This window comes from Mustelus asterias, chromosome 15 (genome assembly GCF_964213995.1).
Source record: "Mustelus asterias chromosome 15, sMusAst1.hap1.1, whole genome shotgun sequence".
NCBI lineage: Eukaryota > Metazoa > Chordata > Chondrichthyes > Carcharhiniformes > Triakidae > Mustelus > Mustelus asterias.
The window spans coordinates 102,926,354-102,946,719 of record NC_135815.1 but is presented as its reverse complement, the minus strand read 5'-3'; the positions used below and the strand labels follow the sequence as shown (position 1 = coordinate 102,946,719).

Genomic DNA, 20,366 nt, shown 5'->3' with positions numbered 1-20,366 from the left:
ACTAAAACCCCTTACCGTTCCGGGGACCATATCCCTCTATTCCCATCCTATTCATGTACTTGTCAAGACGCCCTTTAAAAGTCAGTGCCGTATCCGCTTCCACTGCCTCCCCCGGCAACAAGTTCCAGGCACCCTCTCTACACCACTCTCTGTGTAAAAAATCTGCCTCGTACATCTCCTTTAAAACTTGCCCCTCGCACCTTAAACCTATGCCCCCTAGTAATTGACTCTTCCACCCTGGGAAAAAGCTTCTGACTATCCACTCTGTCCATGCCTCTCATAATCTTGTAGACTTCTATCAGGTCTCCCCTCAACCTTCGTCGCTCCAGTGAGAACAAACCAAGTTTCTCCAACCTCTCCTCATAGCTAATGCCCTCCATACCAGGCAACATCCTGGTAAATCTTTTCTGTACCCTCTCCAAAGCCTCCACATCCTTCTGGTAGTGTGGCGACCAGAATTGAACACTATATTCCAAGTGCAGCCGAACTAAGGTTCTATAAAGCTGCAACATGACTTGCCAATTTTTAAACTCAATACCCCGGCCGATGAAGGCAAGCATGCCGTATGCCTTCTTGACTACCTTCTCCACCTGCGTTGCCACTTTCAGTGACCTGTGTGCCTGTACACCCAGATCCCTTTACCTATCAATACTCTTAAGGGTTCTGCCATTTACTGTATATTTCCTATCTGTATTAGACCTTCCAAAATGCATTACCCCACATTTGTCCAGATTAAACTCCATCTGCCATCTCTCCGCCCAAGTCTCCAACTGGTCTATATCCTGCTGTATCCTCTGATGATCCTCATCACTATCCGCAAATCCACCAACCTTTGTGTCGTCCGCAAACTTACTAATCAATCCAGTTACATTTTCCTCCAAATCATTTATATATATTACAAACAGCAAAGGTCCCAGTACTGATCCCTGAGGAACACCACTTGTCACAGCCCTCCATTCAGAAACGCAACCTCTGTCTTCTTTGACCGAGCCTGTTTTGTATCCACCTTGCCAGCTCACCTCTGATCCCATGCGACTTCACCTTCTGCACCAGTCTGCCATGAGGGACATTGTCAAAGGCCTTACTGAAGTCCATGTAGACAACATCCACTGCCCTACCCTTATCAATCATCTTCGTCACTTCCCCGAAAAACTCGATCAAGTTCCTGAGACACGACCTCCCCTTCACATGTTGCCTCTCACTAATACGTCCACTTATTTCCAAGTGGGAATAAAGCTTGTCTCGAAGAATCCTCTCCAATAATTTCCCTACCACTGATGTCAGGCTCACCGGCCTGTAATTACCTGGATTATTCTTGCTACATTGGCTATTCTCCAATCCTCTAGGACCTCCCCTGTAGCCAGCGAGGATACAAAGATTTCTCTCAAGGCCCCAGCAATTTCCTTCCTTGCCTCTCTCAGTATTCTGGGGTATATCCCATCAGGTCCTGGGGACTTGTCTACCTTAATGTTTCTCAAGAACCCCAGATGCTGCCAGACCTGCTGAGATTTTCCAGCATTTTCTGTTTTTGTGTCACTGACCTCATCTTGCCTGCAGAATTTCCCTTCACAGCCTCCAGAGGAACATACAAACATCAGAGTGGGAGGAGGCCATTTCATCCCTCGAGTATCTCCGTCAACGCCGCCTTCCTGCGCTATCCCCTTCCTCCTTAATGACGTTAGTTTCTAGAAATGTATTGATCTCTGTGTTGAACAAACTCAATGACAAAGTTTTCACAGTCCTCTGGGGTAGAGAATTCCAAAGACTCTGCAACCTCTGAGTGAAGAAATTCCTCCTCCTTTCAGTGCTAAATAACTTTCCTCTTATTCAGAGACTGTCCCCTGGTTCTATTCCCCAGTCAGCAGAAACATCTTACCTGCATCTACCATGTCTAGTCCCTGAAGAAATTTGTAAGTTTCAGTTAGATTATCTTTTGTACTTTAAATTCTAGAGAATACTGGCCCAGTCTCCTCAATTGCTGCTATCAGCACAGGCATCCCAGAAATTAATCTGGTGAACTTCTGCTGCATTTCCTGTGTGGCAAGTATATTCTTCTTTAGGTAAGGAGACCAAAACTGTACACAATACTCCAAATACAGTCTAACAAAGGCTCCATACAATTGAAGCAAGACATCTTTCCTCCGGTACTCAAATCCTCTTGCAAGAAAGTCAACGTACTATTTGTCTTCGTAATTGATTGCTACATCTACAGGTTAGTTTTCAATGACTTATGGACAAGAACACCCAGATCCCTTTGGACAGAAACACTTACCAATCATAAGACTATAAGAAGTAGGAACAGAAATAGGCCATTCGGCCCATTGAGTCTGCTCTGTCGCCATTCAATGAGATCAACATTGATCTAATATGATAATCCTCAACTCCACTTTCCGCTTTATCCCTATAACCCTTGATTGTCTTACTGATTAAAAATCTGTCCATCTCAGACTTGAAAATAATTAATGATCCAGCCTCCACTATTCCACAGATTCGCTACGCTCTGAGAGAAAAAAATCTCCCTCATCTTTGTATTGAGTGGACGATCCCTTACTCTGAGATTCTGCCCTTTGGTCCTAGATTCTCGCACAAGGGGAAACAACCTCTCAGCATCTACCTTGTCATTGAACATAGAACATAGAACATTACAGCGCAGTACAGGCCCTTCGGCCCTTGATGTTGCGCCGACCAGTGGAACCAATCTAAAGCCCATCTAATCTACACTATTCCAATATCATCCATATGTTTATCCAATAACCATTTGAATGCTTTTAATGTTGACGAGTCCACTACTGCTGCAGGCAGGGCATTCCACACCCTTATTACTCTCTGAGTAAAGAACCTACCTCTAACATCTGTCCTATATCTCTCACCCCTCAATTTAAAGCTATGTCCCCTCGTGCTAGCCAACACCATCTGAGGAAAAAGGCTCTCACTATCCACCCTATCTAATCCTCTGATCATCTTGTATGCCTCTATTAAGTCACCTCTTAACCTTCTTCTCTCTAACGAAAACAACCTCAAGCCCCTCAGCCTTTCCTCATACGATCTTCCCACCATACCAGGCAACATCCTGGTAAATCTCCTCTGCACCCTTTCAAACGCTTCCACATCTTTCCTATAATACGGCGACCAGAACTGTACGCAATACTCCAAATGCGACCGCACCAGAGTTTTGTACAGTTGCAGGATGACCTCCTGGCTCCGAAACTCAATCCCTCTACCAATAAAAGCTAACACACCGTACGCCTTCTTAACAACCCTATCAACCTGGGTGCCAACTTTCAGGGATCTATGCACATGGACACCCAGATCCCTCTGTTCATCCACACTACCAAGTATCTTACCATTAGCCCAGTACTCTGTATTCCTGTTACTCCTTCCAAAGTGAATCACCTCACACTTTTCCGCATTAAACTCCTCTCAGCCCAGCTCTGCAGCTTATCTATGTCCCTCTGTAACCTGCCAATTCCCTCTGCACTGTCTATAACTCCACCGCCTTTAGAATCATCCGCAAATTTACTAATCCATCCTTCCACGCCCTCATCCAGGTCATTAATAAAAATGACAAACAGCAGTGGCCCCAAAACAGATCCTTGCGGTACACCACGAGTAACTGAACTCCAGGATGAATATTTCCCATCAACCACCGCCCTCTGTTTTCTTACAGCTAGCCAATTCCTGATCCAAACCACTAAATCTCCCTCAATCCCATGTGTCCGTATTTTCTGCAAAAGCTTACCATGGGGAAGTTTATCAAATGCTTTGCTGAAATCCATATACACCACATCAACCGCTTTACCCTCATCCACCTCTTTGGTCACCTTCTCAAAGAACTCAATAAGGTTTGTGAGGCACGACCTACCCTTCACAAAACCGTGCTGACTATCCCTAATCAAATTATTCCTTTCTCGGTGATTATAAATCCTATCTCTTATAATCCTTTCCAAAGCTTTGCCCACAACAGAAGTAAGGCTCACCGGTCTAAAATTACCAGGGTTGTCCCAACTCCCCTTCTTGAACAAGGGGCAACATTTGCTATCCTCCAGTCTTCTGGCACTGTTCCTGTAGACAACGACGACACAAAGATCAAAGCCAAAGGCTCTGCAATCTCCTCTCTAGCCTCCCAGAGAATCCGAGGATAAATCCCATCCGGCCCAGGGGACTTATCTATTTTTACCCTTTCCAGAATTGCTAACACCTGCTCCTTATGAACATCAATCCCATCCGTCCAACAGCCTGTATCTCAGTACGCCCCTCGACAACACTGTCCCTCTCCAGTGTGAATACCGACGAAAAATATTCATTTAGTGCCTCTCCTATCTCTTCAGACTCCACGCACAACTTCCCACTCCTGTCCTTGACTGGCCCTAATCTTACCCTCGTCATTCATTTACTCCTGACATACCTATAGTCAAGCCCTTGTCATGGTGGCACAGTGGTGAGCGCTGTTGCCTCACATTTACAGAGACCCAGGTTCGATTCCAGCCTTGAGTAACTGTGTGGAGTTTGCACATTCTACCTGTGTCTGCGTGGGTTTCCTCCCACAGTCCAAAGACGTGCAGGTTAGGTGGATTGGTGATGCTAAATTGCCTCTTAGTGTTCAAAGACATACAAGTTAGGTGGATTGGGCATGGTAAATGCATGGTTGATGCGCTATCAATCAAGTCAAGACTAGTTGTAAGCAAGACAAATAGGCTTTTATTAGCAAGAACTTGGAGCCATCCCTGTCGGAGATCTGGTCTGTACTAAAGGCTAGGAGGAGGAGCCACCGCCTTTATACCCAGACCAGGGGGAGGAGTCTTGGCCGGAACCGACAGGGATGTGCCACATATACAGGTAATAATAAATACTAACTAACAGTGGTTAACCACAACAGATAACAGATAACAGTGGTTTACCACAATGGTGTTACATGGACTGGGGGGAGAGGGGGGAGGATGCGGGTAAGATGCTTTTCCAGAGAGTTGGTGCAGACTTGATGAGCCAAATGGCCCCTTTCTGCACTGTAGGGATTCTATGAAGAGCACCGGTTATGCCTGTCTGTCTGTGGGTTATGTGGAACATTTCTTGTTCCAGTCCTTGTCGGGCCCCCTTTCATAACTCTTTTACATTGATGACTGTATTGGAGCTACTTCCTGCTCTCACCTGGAACTGGAAAATAATCATCAATTTTGCTTCCAAGTGAACAGGCTATCTTGGACTAGGTGTTGTGCAATGAGAAAGGATTAGTTGGCAATCTAGTTGTGAGAGAATCCTTGGGGACAAGTGACCATAATATGGCAGAATTCTTTGTCAAGGTGGATAGTGATGTAGTTGATTCTGAGACCAGGGTCCTGAATCTCAATATAGGTAACAATATAGGGTTCATGGTGGGAGATATAGGAAGGATATCAGAGGTAGGTTCTTCACGCAGAGAGTGGTTGGGGTGTGGAATGGACTGCCTGCAGTGATAGTGGAGTCAGACACTTTAGGAACATTTAAGCGGTTATTGGATAGGCACATGGAGCACACCAGGATGGTAGGGAGTGGGATAGCTTGATCTTGGTTTCAGATGAAGGTCGGCACAACATCGTGGGCCGAAGGGCCTGTTCTGTGCTGTACTGTTCTATGTTCTATGTTCTATGTAACTATGATGGTATGAGGCACGATGACACAGTGGTTCGCACTGCTGCCTCACAGTGCCAGGGACCCGGGTTCGATTCCCGGCTTGGGTCACAGTTTGTGTAGAGTTTGCACATTCTCCCCATGTCTGCGTGGGCTTCCTGTGTGGTTTCCTCCCACAGTCCAAAGATGTGCAGAATATGTGGATTGACCATGCTAAATTGCCCCTTAGTGTCATGGGAACTAGCTAAGATAAATGCATGGGGGTTTTGGGGATAGGGCCTGGGTGGGATTGTGGTCAGTGCAGACTTGATGGGCTGAATGGCCTCCTTCTGCACTGTGGGCTTCTATGAATTGGCCATGATGGACTGGGAAACATTACTGAAAGGAAAGACAGCAGACAGGCAATGGCAGGCATTTAAAGAATGAATAGGTGAACTCCAGAAGTTGTTTATGCCTGTTTGGCGCAAGAGTGGGAAGGGAATTGTGGCCAAACCATCGCTCACAAGGGAAATTAGAGATAGTATCAGATTCAGGCAAGAAGCATACAAATTGGCAAGAAAAAGCAATAGGCCTGAGAATTGGGAGCAGTTTAAAAATCAGCAAAGGAGGACCAAGGAATTGATGAAGAAGGGCAAAATGGAGCATGAAAGTAAGCTAGCGGGGAACACAAAAACTGACTGTAAAAGTTTCTATGGATATGTGAAGAGAAAAAGAGTGAAAAAAATGAACTTAGGCCCTTTACAGTCAGAAACAGGAGAACTCATAACGGGGAATAAAGAAATGGCTGAGAAATTAAATTTGTTCTTTAGCTTCAGTCTTCAAAAAGGAAGACATGAATAATGTCCCACAAGTGTTGAGAGAAACATGTTTTAGTGAGGAGCTGAAGGAAATCAGCATTAGTAGAGAAATGGTTTTGGGGAAATTGTTGGGATTGAAGGTGGATAAATCCCCAGGTCCTGATAATCTTCATCCCAGAATATTTAAGGAAGTGGCCCTGGAAATAGTAGATCCATTGGAGGTTATTTCAGGTTCATGACTTTTAATCAGTCTGATGAAGAATCACAGACCTGAAAAGTTAATTCTGTTTATCTCCAGCGATGCTGCTTGACCTGGCGAATCTTTCCAACGATTTCAGTTTTTACTTCAGATTTCCAGCACCTGCTGTGTTTTATTTTAGTGTTTATTAAGTGATGTGTGCTTTTTCATAACTTCATTGATATACAATCCCAATTGGCTTGTGGGGTCATTGTTCTATTCATTTCTTAATTCACCAATGCCTGTTTTCCATTAATTTGATTTGTTAAGTATATGAAAGTGTAGCTGTAATGGTTCTAAAAGAGCAATCTGGAAGCAGAACCCTTGGAAGGGGAAAATATGGAGGGCAATGCCCTGGAAAGTTGTAGATAACTTACAACAAACCATTTCTTATTGTAAGGGAGTTGTTATTGGTTAAAGGACATTATTAGCTGTCGGCACTGTTTATATTGTAACTTGCTGGTTTATTGTTGTGAGTTGTTTGCAATCTTGGAAGGCTGGTTGTGGATAACTCGCAATGCATACTAGCTGCTTGTTGCTGTGCTATGTGGTTTGTGCTATTGTATTTAAAATGGCATATTTATTGTTGATACTGTTATATCGGGTGTTATCTTTATAATTTATTATTGTGAGATGGCATTTTGGAAGTTCAATGTATTTTTGTATTTGTAAATTGTCTGATAAATAAAAAGCGAGGAGCAAACTGGAGACCATGAGTTTAAATCTGATCATGATGACTTGTGAGCTGAATTAAATCAATCTGGTAATTTGTGGACTAGTTCAAGAAAAATGACCTCTAAAGCACCTAGGTTGTTGTAAGAAGCGAACCAGTTCATTAATGTGTTTCAAGAAAGAAAATCTCTCACTTTTATCTGGTCTGGAACACAAATGAACACAATGATTCATTTGGGCATTGTGCTGATTGCCTTTTTAAGGGCAACACAGCAGAGTAAGGGTCACATGGCCTGGGTGCCCAATGGACACTCAGAGTAGGAAATCACCCCAGGAGGGGGGTCTTTTTGGGCAAGTGACAAGTGTAGGGAGCTAGCTGCAGCCAATGGGCTGCTGAACAATTCTTATTCATAAATCCTTCTGTGTTCATTAATGAAGTCTGAAAAAGTGCATCTTTAGGCATGCAGCTTCAACATTAATCAATTATTGTAATGGTGCACAGTGCTGCCTACATTTAATAATTTAGATCTTCTTTTCCATTATTCTATTGATCCTTTGTGTGCCACTTGTTCCATTAATATATTGGTGTGTCTACTGTGACATGAACTTATTATTAATGCATTGGGATCAGCTCCTGTAGTACTATATCAATTCTCTGCTATTTACAGTTCTGTTAGCTAATTGCTGCCCATTGCTTCAATCATTTATTGATTTCTGAGTCTGCCTGCTGATCTGTGAATTGATGTGTGCCATCTGCTCCATTAAGTTTTAATTCAATGCTATATTAATTGATTAATTTGTTGCTTGGTTGCATTCTACCATTTGTAAACTTTCATTCTCTTATTGCTGACCTACACTGGCTCCTGGTCAAGCAGTACGTTGATTTTAAAATTCGGATCCTCATTTTCAAATTCCTCCATGGCCTCATCCCTCCCTATGTATGCAATTTTCTCCAGACCCAATGTCCTCTGAGATATCTGCATGTCTTTAATTCTCGAGGGCATTTCCATTTATAATTGCTGCACTATTGGTGGCCATGTCTTAGTTGCTTGGGCTGGAAGCTCTGATTCCCTCCCCTTGCATCTCTACCTTGCTTTCATTTTTTAAGACAGTTCTTAACATCTATCTCTTTGACCAAAGAGATTTGGGCATCTGACTGAATATTGCCATACATGGCCTGGTTTCATATTTTGTTTTATAATGCTCCTGTGAAGTACAATGAGAAGTACACCAATAAATCAAATCAAATAGATATTTTATTATGTTAAAGGTGCTATACAAATGTAACTTGTTGTTTGTGCTCCTTTCTCCATGACTGTTTTGCTTCAGTGGTGCTGATGTTATATTAAACTCATGATTCATTGGTGCTTGCTCAGGTGTGTTGCAATGTTTATTAGTAACCTTGGTTACTGGCGGTTTATAGAACATAGAACATAGAACAGTACAGCACAGAACAGGCCCTTCGGCCCACGATGTTGTGCCGACCTTCATCTGAAACCAAGATCAAGCTATCCCACTCCCTACCATCCTGGTGTGCTCCATGTGCCTATCCAATAACCGCTTAAATGTTCCTAAAGTGTCTGACTCCACTATCACTGCAGGCAGTCCATTCCACACCCCAACCACTCTCTGCGTGAAGAACCTACCTCTGATATCCTTCCTATATCTCCCACCATGAACCCTATAGTTATGCCCCCTCGTAATAGCTCCATCCACCCGAGGAAATAGTCTTTGAACGTTCACTCGATCTATCCCCTTCATCATTTTATAAACCTCTATTAAGTCTCCCCTCAATCTCCTCCGCTCCAGAGAGAACAGCCCCAGCTCCCTCAACCTTTCCTCATAAGACCGACACTCCAAACCAGGCAGCATCCTGGTAAATCTCCTCTGCACTCTTTCCAGCGCTTCCACATCCTTCTTATAGTGAGGTGACCAGAACTGCACGCAATATTCCAAATGCGGTCTCATCAATGGTGATGCATTGGGGTTTGTTCTCATTTCTGTGGATTGTGACCCTCTGTTTTGAATCTCAAAGAAGTCAATTAACACATTGTTTTAATTTAAGTAGCGAGTTTATTCTGTTAATTTTAACATTCCTGTGTTATTATGCCAACTCATCATGCCTGTGCTGACTATCCAATTATTCTCATGCCCTTGCCCTTTCCCATAACCCTGTATTCTTTTCCTTTAAGTATGTATCCCATTCCCTGTTGAACAAAGAACAAAGAACAGTACAGCACAGGAAACAGGCCCTTCGGCCCTCCAAGCCTGTGCCGCTCATTGGTCCAACTAGACCAATCGTTTGTATCCCTCCATTCCCAGAATGCTCATGTGACTATCCAGGTAAGTCTTAAACGATGCCAGCATGTCTGCCTCCACCGCCCTACTTGGCAGCGCATTCCAGGCCCCCACCACTCTCTGTGTAAAAAAACGTCCCTCTGATATCTGAGTTATACCTCGCCCCTCTCACCTTGAGCCCGTGACCCCTCGTGATCGTCACCTCCGACCTGGGAAAAAGCTTCCCACTGTTCATCCTATCTATACCCTTCATAATTTTGTACACCTCTATTAGGTCTCCCCTCATTCTCCATCTTTCCAGGGAGAACAAGCCCAGTTTACCCAATCTCTCCTCATAGCCAAGACCCTCCATACCAGGCAACATCCTGGTAAACCTTCTCTGCACTCTCCTTAAAGCCTCCACGTCCTTCTGGTAGTGCGGCGACCAGAACTGGACGCAATACTCCAAATGTGGCCTAACCAGCGTTCTATACAGCTGCAACATCAGACTCCAGCTTTTATACTCTATACCCCGTCCTATAAAGGCAAGCATTCCATATGCCTTCTTCACCACCTTCTCCACCTGTGCTGCCACCTTCAAGGATTTGTGGACTTGCACACCTAGGTCCCTCTGTGTTTCTAAACTCTTGATGGCTCTGCCATTTATTGTATAACTCCCCCCTACGTTATTTCTTCCAAAATGCATCACTTCGCATTTATCTGGATTAAATTCCATCTGCCATTTCTCCGCCCAATTTTCCAGCCTCTCTATATCCTGCTGTATTGTCTGACAATGTTCATTGCTATCCGCAAGTCCAGCCAACTTCGTGTCATCCGCAAACTTGCTGATAACGCCAGTTACACCTTCTTCCAAATCATTTATATATATCACAAATAGCAGAGGTCCCAGTACAGAGCCCTGCGGAACACCACTGGTCACAGACCTCCAGCCGGAAAAAGACCCTTCGACTGCTACCCTCTGTCTCCTGTGGCCAAGCCAGTTCTCTACCCATCTAGCCACCTCTCCTTGTATCCCATGAGCCTTAACCTTCTTAACCAACCTGCCATGAGGGACTTTGTCAAATGCCTTCCTGAAATCCATATAGACGACATCCACGGCCCTTCCTTCGTCAACCGTTTTTGTCACTTCCTCAAAAAACTCCACCAAATTTGTAAGGCACGACCTCCCCCTTACAAAACCATGCTGTCTGTCACTAACGAGATTGTTCCATTCTAAATGTGCATACATCCTGTCTCTAAGAATCCTCTCCAACAACTTCCCTACCACAGACGTCAAGCTCACTGGCCTATAATTACCCGGGTTATCCCTGCTACCCTTCTTAAATAACGGTACCACATTCACCATCCTCCAATCCTCAGGGACCTCACCTGTGTCCAATGAAGAGACAAAGATTTCCGTCAGAGGCCCAGCAATTACATCTCTTGTCTCCCTGAGCAGTCTAGGATAGATGCCATCAGGCCCTGGGGATTTGTCAGTTTTAATGTTACCTAAAAACCTAACACTTCCTCCCTTGTAATGGAGATTCTCTCTCATGGGTCAACACCTCCCTCTGAGACACTCCCAGTCAACAAGTCCCTCTCCTTTGTGAATACCGATGCAAAGTATTCATTTAGGATCTCCCCTATTCCCTTGGGTTCTAAGCATAATTCCCCTCCTTTGTCTCTGAGAGGTCCGACTTTTTCCCTGACAACTCTTTTGTTCCTAACATATGAATAAAATGCCTTGGGATTCTCCTTAATCCTGTCTGCCAAGAACATTTTGTGACCTCTTTTTGCCCTTCTAACTCCCCGTTTGAGTTATTTCCTACTCTCTCTGTATTCCTCCAGAGCTCCATCTGTTTTCAGTTGCCTGGACCTAACGTACGCCTCTCTTTTCTTTTTGATCAGATCCTCAATTTACCTGGTTATCCATGGCTCTCGAATCCTACCTTTCCTATCCTTCCTTTTTACAGGCACATGCCTGTCCTGCAGCTTTATCAACTGTTCCTTAAAAGACTCCCACATGCCAGACGTGGACTTACCCCCGAACAGCCTCTCCCAATCAATGGCCACCAATTCCTGCCTAATCCGGTTATAGTTAGCCTTCCCCCAATTTAGCACCCTACCCTTAGGACAACACTCGTCCTTGTCCATTACTATCCTAAAGTTAACAGAGTTGTGGTCACTATTTGCTACATGTTCCCCAACCGAAATTTTGACGACCTGACCGGGCTCATTTCCCAGAACTAGATCCAGTATAGCCCCCTCTCTAGTTGGGCTATCTACATACTGTTCCAAAGAACCTTCCAGTATGCATTTTACAAATTTCTCCCCGTCCAGACCCCCAGCCCTAAGCGCTTTCCAGTCTATACCAGGGAAATTGAAGTCTCCCACTACAACAACCCTATTTTTTCTGCACATATCCAGAATCTTCTGACATATCTGTTCCTCCACTTCCCGTGGGCTGTTGGGTGGCCTGTAGTACACCCCCAGCATAGTGATTGCACCTTTCCTGTTTCTGAGCTCCAACCACAGCGACTCATTATATGACCCCTCTAAATTGTCCACCCTCTGCACCGCTGTAATATGCTCCCTAACTAATACCGCTACTCCCCCACCTTTTTTAGCCCCTCCTCTGTCTCGCCTAAAACACTTATACCCCGGAATATTCAGCTGCCAGTCCTGTCCTTCTTTTAACCATGTCTCCGTCACCGCAACCACATCCAAATTCCGCATAAGCATTAAGGCCCTAAGTTCGTCTGTCTTACCCGTTACGCTCCTCGCATTGAAGCAGATGCACTCCAGACCTCCAGGCCCACTCTGGTCATCCTGCTCCAGAATGCTCTTCTTCTTATCTAGCCTTGCCCTGGCCCCCAGCTCGACCCCAGCCTCAGTACTTACTGACCTACTGTTTTGATCCCCACCCCCCTGCCACACTAGTTTAAACCCTGCCGAAACACTCTAGCAAAACTCCCAGCCAGGATATTTGTGCCCTTCCAGTTAAGGTGTAACCCATCCTTTCCGTACAGGTGCCATCCTCTCTTGAAGACTTCCCAATGATCTATGAATTTGAAACCCTCCCTCTTGCACCAGTCCTTTAGCCACGTGTTCAATCTCCCTGTTCCTGGCCTCAATAGCACTAGGCTCCGGGAGCAGTCCAGAAATTGCTACCCTCGAGGCCTTATTTTTGAGCCTAGCACCCATCTCCCTGAATTGCTCTCGTATGACCCCCCTGCTCTTTCTACCTATGTCATTTTCACCATTGATTCTGCTTCCACTTCCATTTTAGGCACTGAATTCCAGATCAACTTGCTGCAAAATAAAACACTAAAATGAAATTTACAGCATTACCAAGGGAGGTCAACTAGTTGATATGTAAAAGGCTGGTCAGATTTTATTTAAAAATGATATCCCTATTGATTTAAAAATGTAATGTCTCATTCAGAAAAAGGGCTTACCAGGAATAAAAACATGTTTTGCGAAATGTTTTACCCATTTTAGTGTAGAATGTTAATCCCAGACAGTCAGTGTGCTCTTGGCAACTGTTGAGTTTTAGGGAAGTCGCTGCAGTTCCAGCTGTGTACCAGATGGGGCGCTGCAGGTGGCCACACGGCACATGAGCAGCAGCAGGGGTGAAAGGTCGGCCGGAGGTCAGTGCGGGTCAGTTCGTGATGTCAGAGCATCATGGCGGAGCAGAGTTCCAAGTCTCTCAGTGGCTTGTTGGGCGGCCTGGCTCAGATCGGATATTACCAGAGCTCGGGCATCACCGAGCAAATGCTCAAGGACCAGCTCTACCCTGAGCTGCCGCAACAAGACTTTAAAATTCTGATGGAGAAAATGGGCGGCATCCTGCGGGTAGGTGCAGGCTCTTCATTGCGCAGCCGCTCCCGGTCAGTCCCTCTCTCTGATGGGAATGCCTGACAAATGGGAGTTCAAATAGTGTCAAAGATACAACTGAAACCTGTCCCTCAGAAACTGCGAGAAAGGCGAAATAAAGCAGGGGAGAACTTGTAAAGGTCCAAACGACCTTAGATGCCAGGGGATATACATGATTTGATTTATTATCATCACATGTATTGGTATACAGTGAAAAGTATTGTTTCTTGTGCTATACAGACAAAACATACCGTTCATAGAGTACATAGGGGAAAAGGAAAGGAGAGGGTGCAGAATATAGGTAGTTACAGATAGGGTGAAGAGAAAGATCTGCTTAATATATGGATAAAAGCAAATTACTGTGGATACTGGAATCTGAAACCAAAAGAGAAAATGCTGGAAAATCTCAGCAGGTCTGGCAACATCTGTAAGCAGAGAAAAGAGCTGACATTTGAGTCCAGATGACCCTTTGACAAAGCTTTGACAAAGGGTCATTTGGACTCAATGTCAGCTCATTTCTCTCTTTACAGATGCTGCCAGACCTGCTGAGATTTTCCAGCATTTTCTCTTTTAGTTGCTAAATATATGGATTGGATAAATTTGGGTGGCACAGTGGTTAGCACTGCTGCCTCACAGTGCCAGGGTCCTGGGTTTGATTCCTGACTTGGGTTCATAGAATCATAGAAACCCTACAGTGCAGAAGGAGGCCATTCGGCCCATCGAGTCTGCACCGACCACAATCCCACCCAGGCCCTACCCCCACATATTTACCCACTAATCCCTCTAACCTACGCATCTCAGGACTCTAAGGGGCAATTTTTAACCTGGCCAATCAACCTAACCCGCACATCTTTGGACTGGGTTACCGTCTATGCGGAGTTTGCACATTCTTCCTGTGTTTTCGTGGGTTTCCTCCCACAGTCTAAAGATGTGCTGGTTAAGTGGATTGGCCTTGGATAGAGCCTGGGTAAGAAACTCTGTCGGAGAGTCGGTGCAGACTCGATGGGCCGAATGGCCTGTTTCTGCACTGTAGGATTCTATGATAAAGAAAAAAGGCTTGTGGTAGACACACAGTTTAAAACAGTGGAAGCCTTTGAGGAGTATAGAAAGTGGGGTGGGGGTACTTAAACAAAGAAATTAGGAGAGTGAAAAGGGAGCATGAGAAAACATTGCTGGGCAAAAAAAGGAAAATCCCAAGATGTTTTATAAGCATATTAATACAAGTGAGTAACTAGGGCAAGAGTAGAGCCCGTGAGAGACCCAAGTGACAAACTGTGTTTGGAGCTGAAAGATGCAGGTGAGAGTATTTTGCATCTGTGTTCACTGTGGCAAAGGATGATGTAGGTATACTAAGCAGGGAGGGGGACTGATATAATTAAACAGATTAGCATTGAGACAGATACTTTTTAAAGGATGAGGCAACCTGCCTCCACCACCCTCCCAGGCAGCACATTTCAGACCGTCACCACCCTCTGGGTAAAGAGGTTTTCCCTCACATCCCCCCCCTAAAGCTCCTGCCCCTCACATTGAACCTACGTCCCCTTGTGACTGACCCTTCAACTAAGGGGAACAGCTGCTCCTTATCCACCCTGTCCATGTCTCTCAATCTTATACACCTCGATCTAGTCGCCCCTCAGTCTTTTCTGCTTCAACAAAAACAACCCAAGCCTATCCAACCTCTCTTCATAACTTAAATGTTCCATCTCAGGCAGCATCCTGGTAAATCTCCTCTGCACCCCTTCCAGTGCAATCACATCCTTCCGACAATGTGGCAACCAGAACTGCACACAGTATTCTAGCTGTGGCCTCACCGAAGTTCGATACATCTCCAACATGACTTCCCTGCTTTTGCAATCTATGCCTCGATTGATAAAGGCAAGTGTCCCATATGCCTTTTTTCACCACCCTGCTAACATGCTCTTCCGCTTTCAGAGATCTGTGAACAAATGCGCCAAGGTCCCTTTGTTCTACAGAACTTCCTATTGTCCTACCATTCATTGAATACTTTCTTGTCAAATTAGTCCTTCCAAGGTGTATCACCTCACACTTTTCAGGGTTAAATTCCATCTGCCATTTATCTGCCCATTTGACCATTCTGCCTATATCTTGTAGCTCAAGACCCTCCCTCTCTGTTAACCACCCGTCCAATCTTTGTGTCATCCGCAAACTTGTCATCAATGTCATTTATATAAATTACAAATAATAGGAGGTCCAACACAGATTCCATGGTATGCCACTGGACACTGGCGTCCAGTCGCTAAAGCAGCCTTCTGTCAACACCCTCTGTCTCTTACAACTGAGCCAATTTTGAAGCCACTTTATCAAATTACCCTGTATCCTACGTGAATTTACCTTCTTTACAAGTCTCCCTTGTGGGACCAGAGAAGCCTGGTACCAAAACCCTTGAGCAATTGATGAAAGCCCTCAAAAAACATTATTCATCTAAGCCACTGATTATTGCGGAAGGGTTCCGGTTTCATCAAATAAATCAATTAGAGGACAAGAATATTTCACAATTTGTAGCTGCCTTGAAGCATCTCGTAGAATATTGTATTTGGTGAATCATTGGATGACACTCTTCGAGATTGTTTGCTTTGTGGGTTAAGAAGTGAGCCAATCCAGCAATGCTTGCTCACTGATCACACTTTACACTTTAAAAATAGCTTTTGAGATTACAGGCTTAATGGAACTTGCAGCTCAAGAGGCTTCACTGTTGGAAATAAGCATGAGAATCCATTGGGTGGGCACCACCCAAAGGAAGCCTGCTGAACAACAGGCATGTTATCAATGCAAAATAGCAAACCATTCACTGGCTGAGTGCTGGAGCAAGGATAGCAAATGCAAGAATTGTGCCAAAGTTGGCCACATTGTTAAAGCTTGTTGGAGAAGACCAGGGTCCCTTGAAAAGAATGTTCAGAAAAAGAACCTGGGTGCATTTAAAAATAATAAGACCAATTCAATGAGAAGAATTTATAACATAGCTGACAAGAACAATTGTGAAGTCCAGGAGAGGAGCTAAGATTTAACGTGTTGTCTGTGAGTCACACACACTCTGGGCAATTCCTATGTTGAGTAGGCAACCTGTCAAAATGGAAGTTGACACAAGTGCTGCCATATCTTTAATCCCCAAGACAGCACATCAACACAAATTAAAGCATCTTCCTTTAAAGCCAGCGAATAAGTATACAGAAGAAGTTGTGCTACTGAAAGGTTACATCATCGTCAAGGTAGAGTTGAGTGATAAACAGTGGAGTTGCCTCTCCATGTTGTCTGAGGAAATTTCTTGGCTCTCTTTGGTGATCTTGGCTGGAGAAGATCTATCTTGATTGGAGTGCTGTAAACAGATTAGGTCTGTCTTTGCATCAACCACAGCACATCCTGGCAGATATGAATGTATTTGAAGATATGCTTGGCTCAATGGAAGGAGTTCAAATGAAACTCAAAATCAAGCCAAATAGCCAACCTAAAAGTCTCAAGGCAAGAGTGGTGCCATATGGAATTTGTCCCAAGGTCGAATCGGAGTTAGTGCGACTTTTTTGACACTGGTGTACGAGTGACTGGGCTGCACCTAGTCCTAAACTAGGGAATGGTGCAGTTCACATTTGTGGTGATACCATCAATCTGGTGTTGTGTGGATCAGTACCACTTCCACTGATTGAGGATTTCTTTGCGGGTCTATCAGGTGGGCAGAAATTTAGCAAGATTGACCTATCACTGACGTATTTGCAAATGAAGGTTGCAGCTGAGTTGCAACCTTTGCTTACCATTGTTACACACACAGGCCTTTCCTGCGACAAAAAATACCTTTTGGAAAAACATTGGTGCCTGCTTTATTTAATCGATCAATGGACCAAATTCTTAGTGAGTTTATCTGGTGTACAATATTCTGATTACTGGTGCAAGTGAACAAGAACATTTGAAGAATCTAGAAGCGATGCTGAAACATCTTCAAGTACGCGTTCTTTGTGTCAAGAAAGAAAAGTGTGACTTTTCCAAACATTGACACAGTAATTAGTCTTTTATTATCAATAACATGATCCATGTAAAGCACTAAAGATGGAAGGTTCCACATCCAATGAATGTGATGCAATTAAGGTTATTTTTTTAGGTCTGGTCAACTACTATGGCAAATTTGTCTCAAATTTAGCTACCTTGTTGAAGCTACTGCATTATCTATTGTGCGTTTAACAGTCTTGGCATTGAACACCTGAATGTGAAGAAGCATACAAGACAGCTGAGGATGTTTTGCAAAAGTCTGAAGTATTGGTTCATTTTAATCCCAAATCATCATTGCAATTTACTTTCGAAGCTTCAATCTATGAAATCGGGACAGTTGTTTCACACACTTTACCTTTGGGTGACTGATAGCATTTCCTTCACATTCACTAACTAGTGTTGAATCTAACTATGCTCAATTGAAGAAAAAAGCATTGAATATACTTTTTTGGATTCCTAAAGTTCCATCTGTACCTGTGTGGTTGTCATTTCACCATATTGACAGATCATTGACCATTAACCATTTTTGGGCTGTACTAAGGTATGCCTTCACTCACTGCTAGTAGATTGCGCCAATGGTCCCTCATTTTGTTAGCACATTTGTACTACATAATGTATCGATGACAGTCAGAGAATGTGGATTCATTATCACGTTTGCCTTTGCCGACTGGTCATGTATTACCGAATATTCCCAACATTTTCTCTTTTTCCCCAAATAGATAATGTACCTGTGATATCCAGAGACATACCAGGAATTATTCCATGGATGGGAAAGGTGATAGATATGGTGTTGAAGGGGAGCATAGATGGAACGCATCCTGATCTAAAATCATATATGTCAAGGAAGCTTGAGTTGACAGTCCAAGATGGATGCTTGTTGTGGGGATCATTCCTCTTAACTTATAACACAAATTGTTGAAGAAATTGCATGAAGGGCATCCTGGGGTACTCCAGATGAAGGAACTTACTCAAAGTTACTTTTGATGGCCAGGTCTTGATCCCCAGATAGAGAAAAAACTGGACAGAGCCAGTCATGTGCTCGTGTGAGGAACTTGCCACTGTTGTCACCCTTACACTCGTGGAAATGGCCCGAGGTCCCATGGCAATGCATACATATTGATGCAACTGGTCCATTTGAGGGTTACATGTTCTTGGTCATAATTGATGTGCACTAAGTGGCCAGAAGTTGTCATGATGAAATCCACCACCACTAAACTAACCATCGAGGAACTTGATGAGATCTTCGCAATGTTTGGTAAGCCAGACAAATTATCAGTGGCTCACAGTTTGCTTCACAAGATTTTGAAGATTTCCTCTGCGTGGTATTCAACATATCAAATTATAGAATGATTCAAATCAATGCCCTAAGATTTGTACAATCCTTAAAACACTCAATGAACGCCTCTCAAAACCAAGGATCATTAAGACCAAGAACATCTGGATAGCTACAGAATCCTACAGAACATCCTACAGAAATACTACAGAGTTCACCCGCATTGTTACTCATGCAGATGAAGCTGAGAACAATGTTTGATCTTTTAATCCCCCAAAAAACACCAGTGATAGCAAAACCAACAGTCACAAATTGCCTAGAGACAAGTGAGCACTAAACAAAGTTTGTCAAGTGTGTGTTGGTACATAGCTATTGTGAGTGAAAAGTGGGTACCTGCAATTGTCTTAGTTGGAGCTGGTCCCATTTCATACACAGTTAAAACCGAGGATGAACTGGTTTGGAGATGCTGTGTTGATTAGTTGCTAGCTTCATGCAGTGCTTTTGTCAATCACTGGATGAACCTCCTTCTCTAGATTCTGATGTTGGGTCTGTTACTACAGATGGATCAATTGAGCCAAAAGAATTGATGATTCTGATGCTGCTGCTAGTTCACTTATTGTGAGTGATACTGAGACCCCTCCAAGGGAAGGATTATCGAAAGAAGTTCCTGAGAATACCCCTAGAATCGGACATGGCCATACTCCTAAACAATGTCTATAACCAGTGAGAAATTGATATCCTCCAGATTGTTTTTCCTGTTGATTGTGTTGTATGTAGTCATGTTGCAGAGCCTAATGTATATAGAATATTTTTGCTTCTGTATAAACACCTTAGTAATTTGTCATTGTGGCCATGAAGTAAAGAGGGAAGGATGTTATATATTTGGGGTAATTACTGTGTTGTGGCATGGTCCTGTTTAAGAAAATGATCACATAGTCACCCTGTGGCATCGGGCCTTCCAGAGGTTTGCAGGTGGTCCAGATCTTAACCCTATACAGTGAACATCTCTACAGTAAACAAGTTTGCTGCTTCAACCCTCATGTGGCACTTCTGTGTTACTTGTTGTTTCACCTCACAGCATCAATGCTCCATAACAGGAAGTAGAAAACTTGATTGAGGACTCAATGTTTAAATAAACTTGCTGAAGAAAACGCAACAAAGATAGATCTTCACTGAAAACTTTCAATTCAGAAGTCTATCTTAACTGTTGTGAAAAATGTTTTGAAGAGGAAAATGAATTGCTGATGAATAAAAATTGTTTGCAGAAAAACCAAAACTGATGAACTGTTGGAACTTTACATAGGGTCATAGAGGTTTACAGCATGGAAACAGGTCCTTCGGCCCAACTTGTCCATGCCGCCCTTATTTTTTTAAAAACCCCTAAGCTAATCCCAATTGCCCGCATTTGGCCCATGTGCCTCTATACCCATGTAACTATCTAAATGCTTTTTAAAAGATAAAATTGTACCTGCCTCTACTACTACCTCTGGCAGCTCGTTCCAGACACTCACCACCCTTTGTGTGAAAAAGTGCCCCTCTGGACACTTTTGTATCTCTCCCCTCTCACCTTAAACCTATGCCCTCTAATTTTAGACTCCCCTACCTTTTGGGAAGAGATATTGGCTATCTACCT

General features: G+C 43.8%; 1 protein-coding gene across 1 annotated transcript in view; it reads left to right on the top strand.

Moving 5' to 3' along the window:
* The first annotated feature begins 13,240 nt into the window (after positions 1 to 13,240).
* commd1 (copper metabolism (Murr1) domain containing 1) overlaps positions 13,241 to 20,366 on the top strand; it is a 118,196-nt gene continuing 111,070 nt past the window's right edge. Inside the window, exon 1 of the mRNA XM_078230458.1 lies at positions 13,241 to 13,443. Within this exon, the coding sequence (XP_078086584.1) occupies positions 13,273 to 13,443 (171 nt within the window). The 5' untranslated portion in view covers positions 13,241 to 13,272. The remainder of the gene's footprint in view (positions 13,444 to 20,366) is intronic.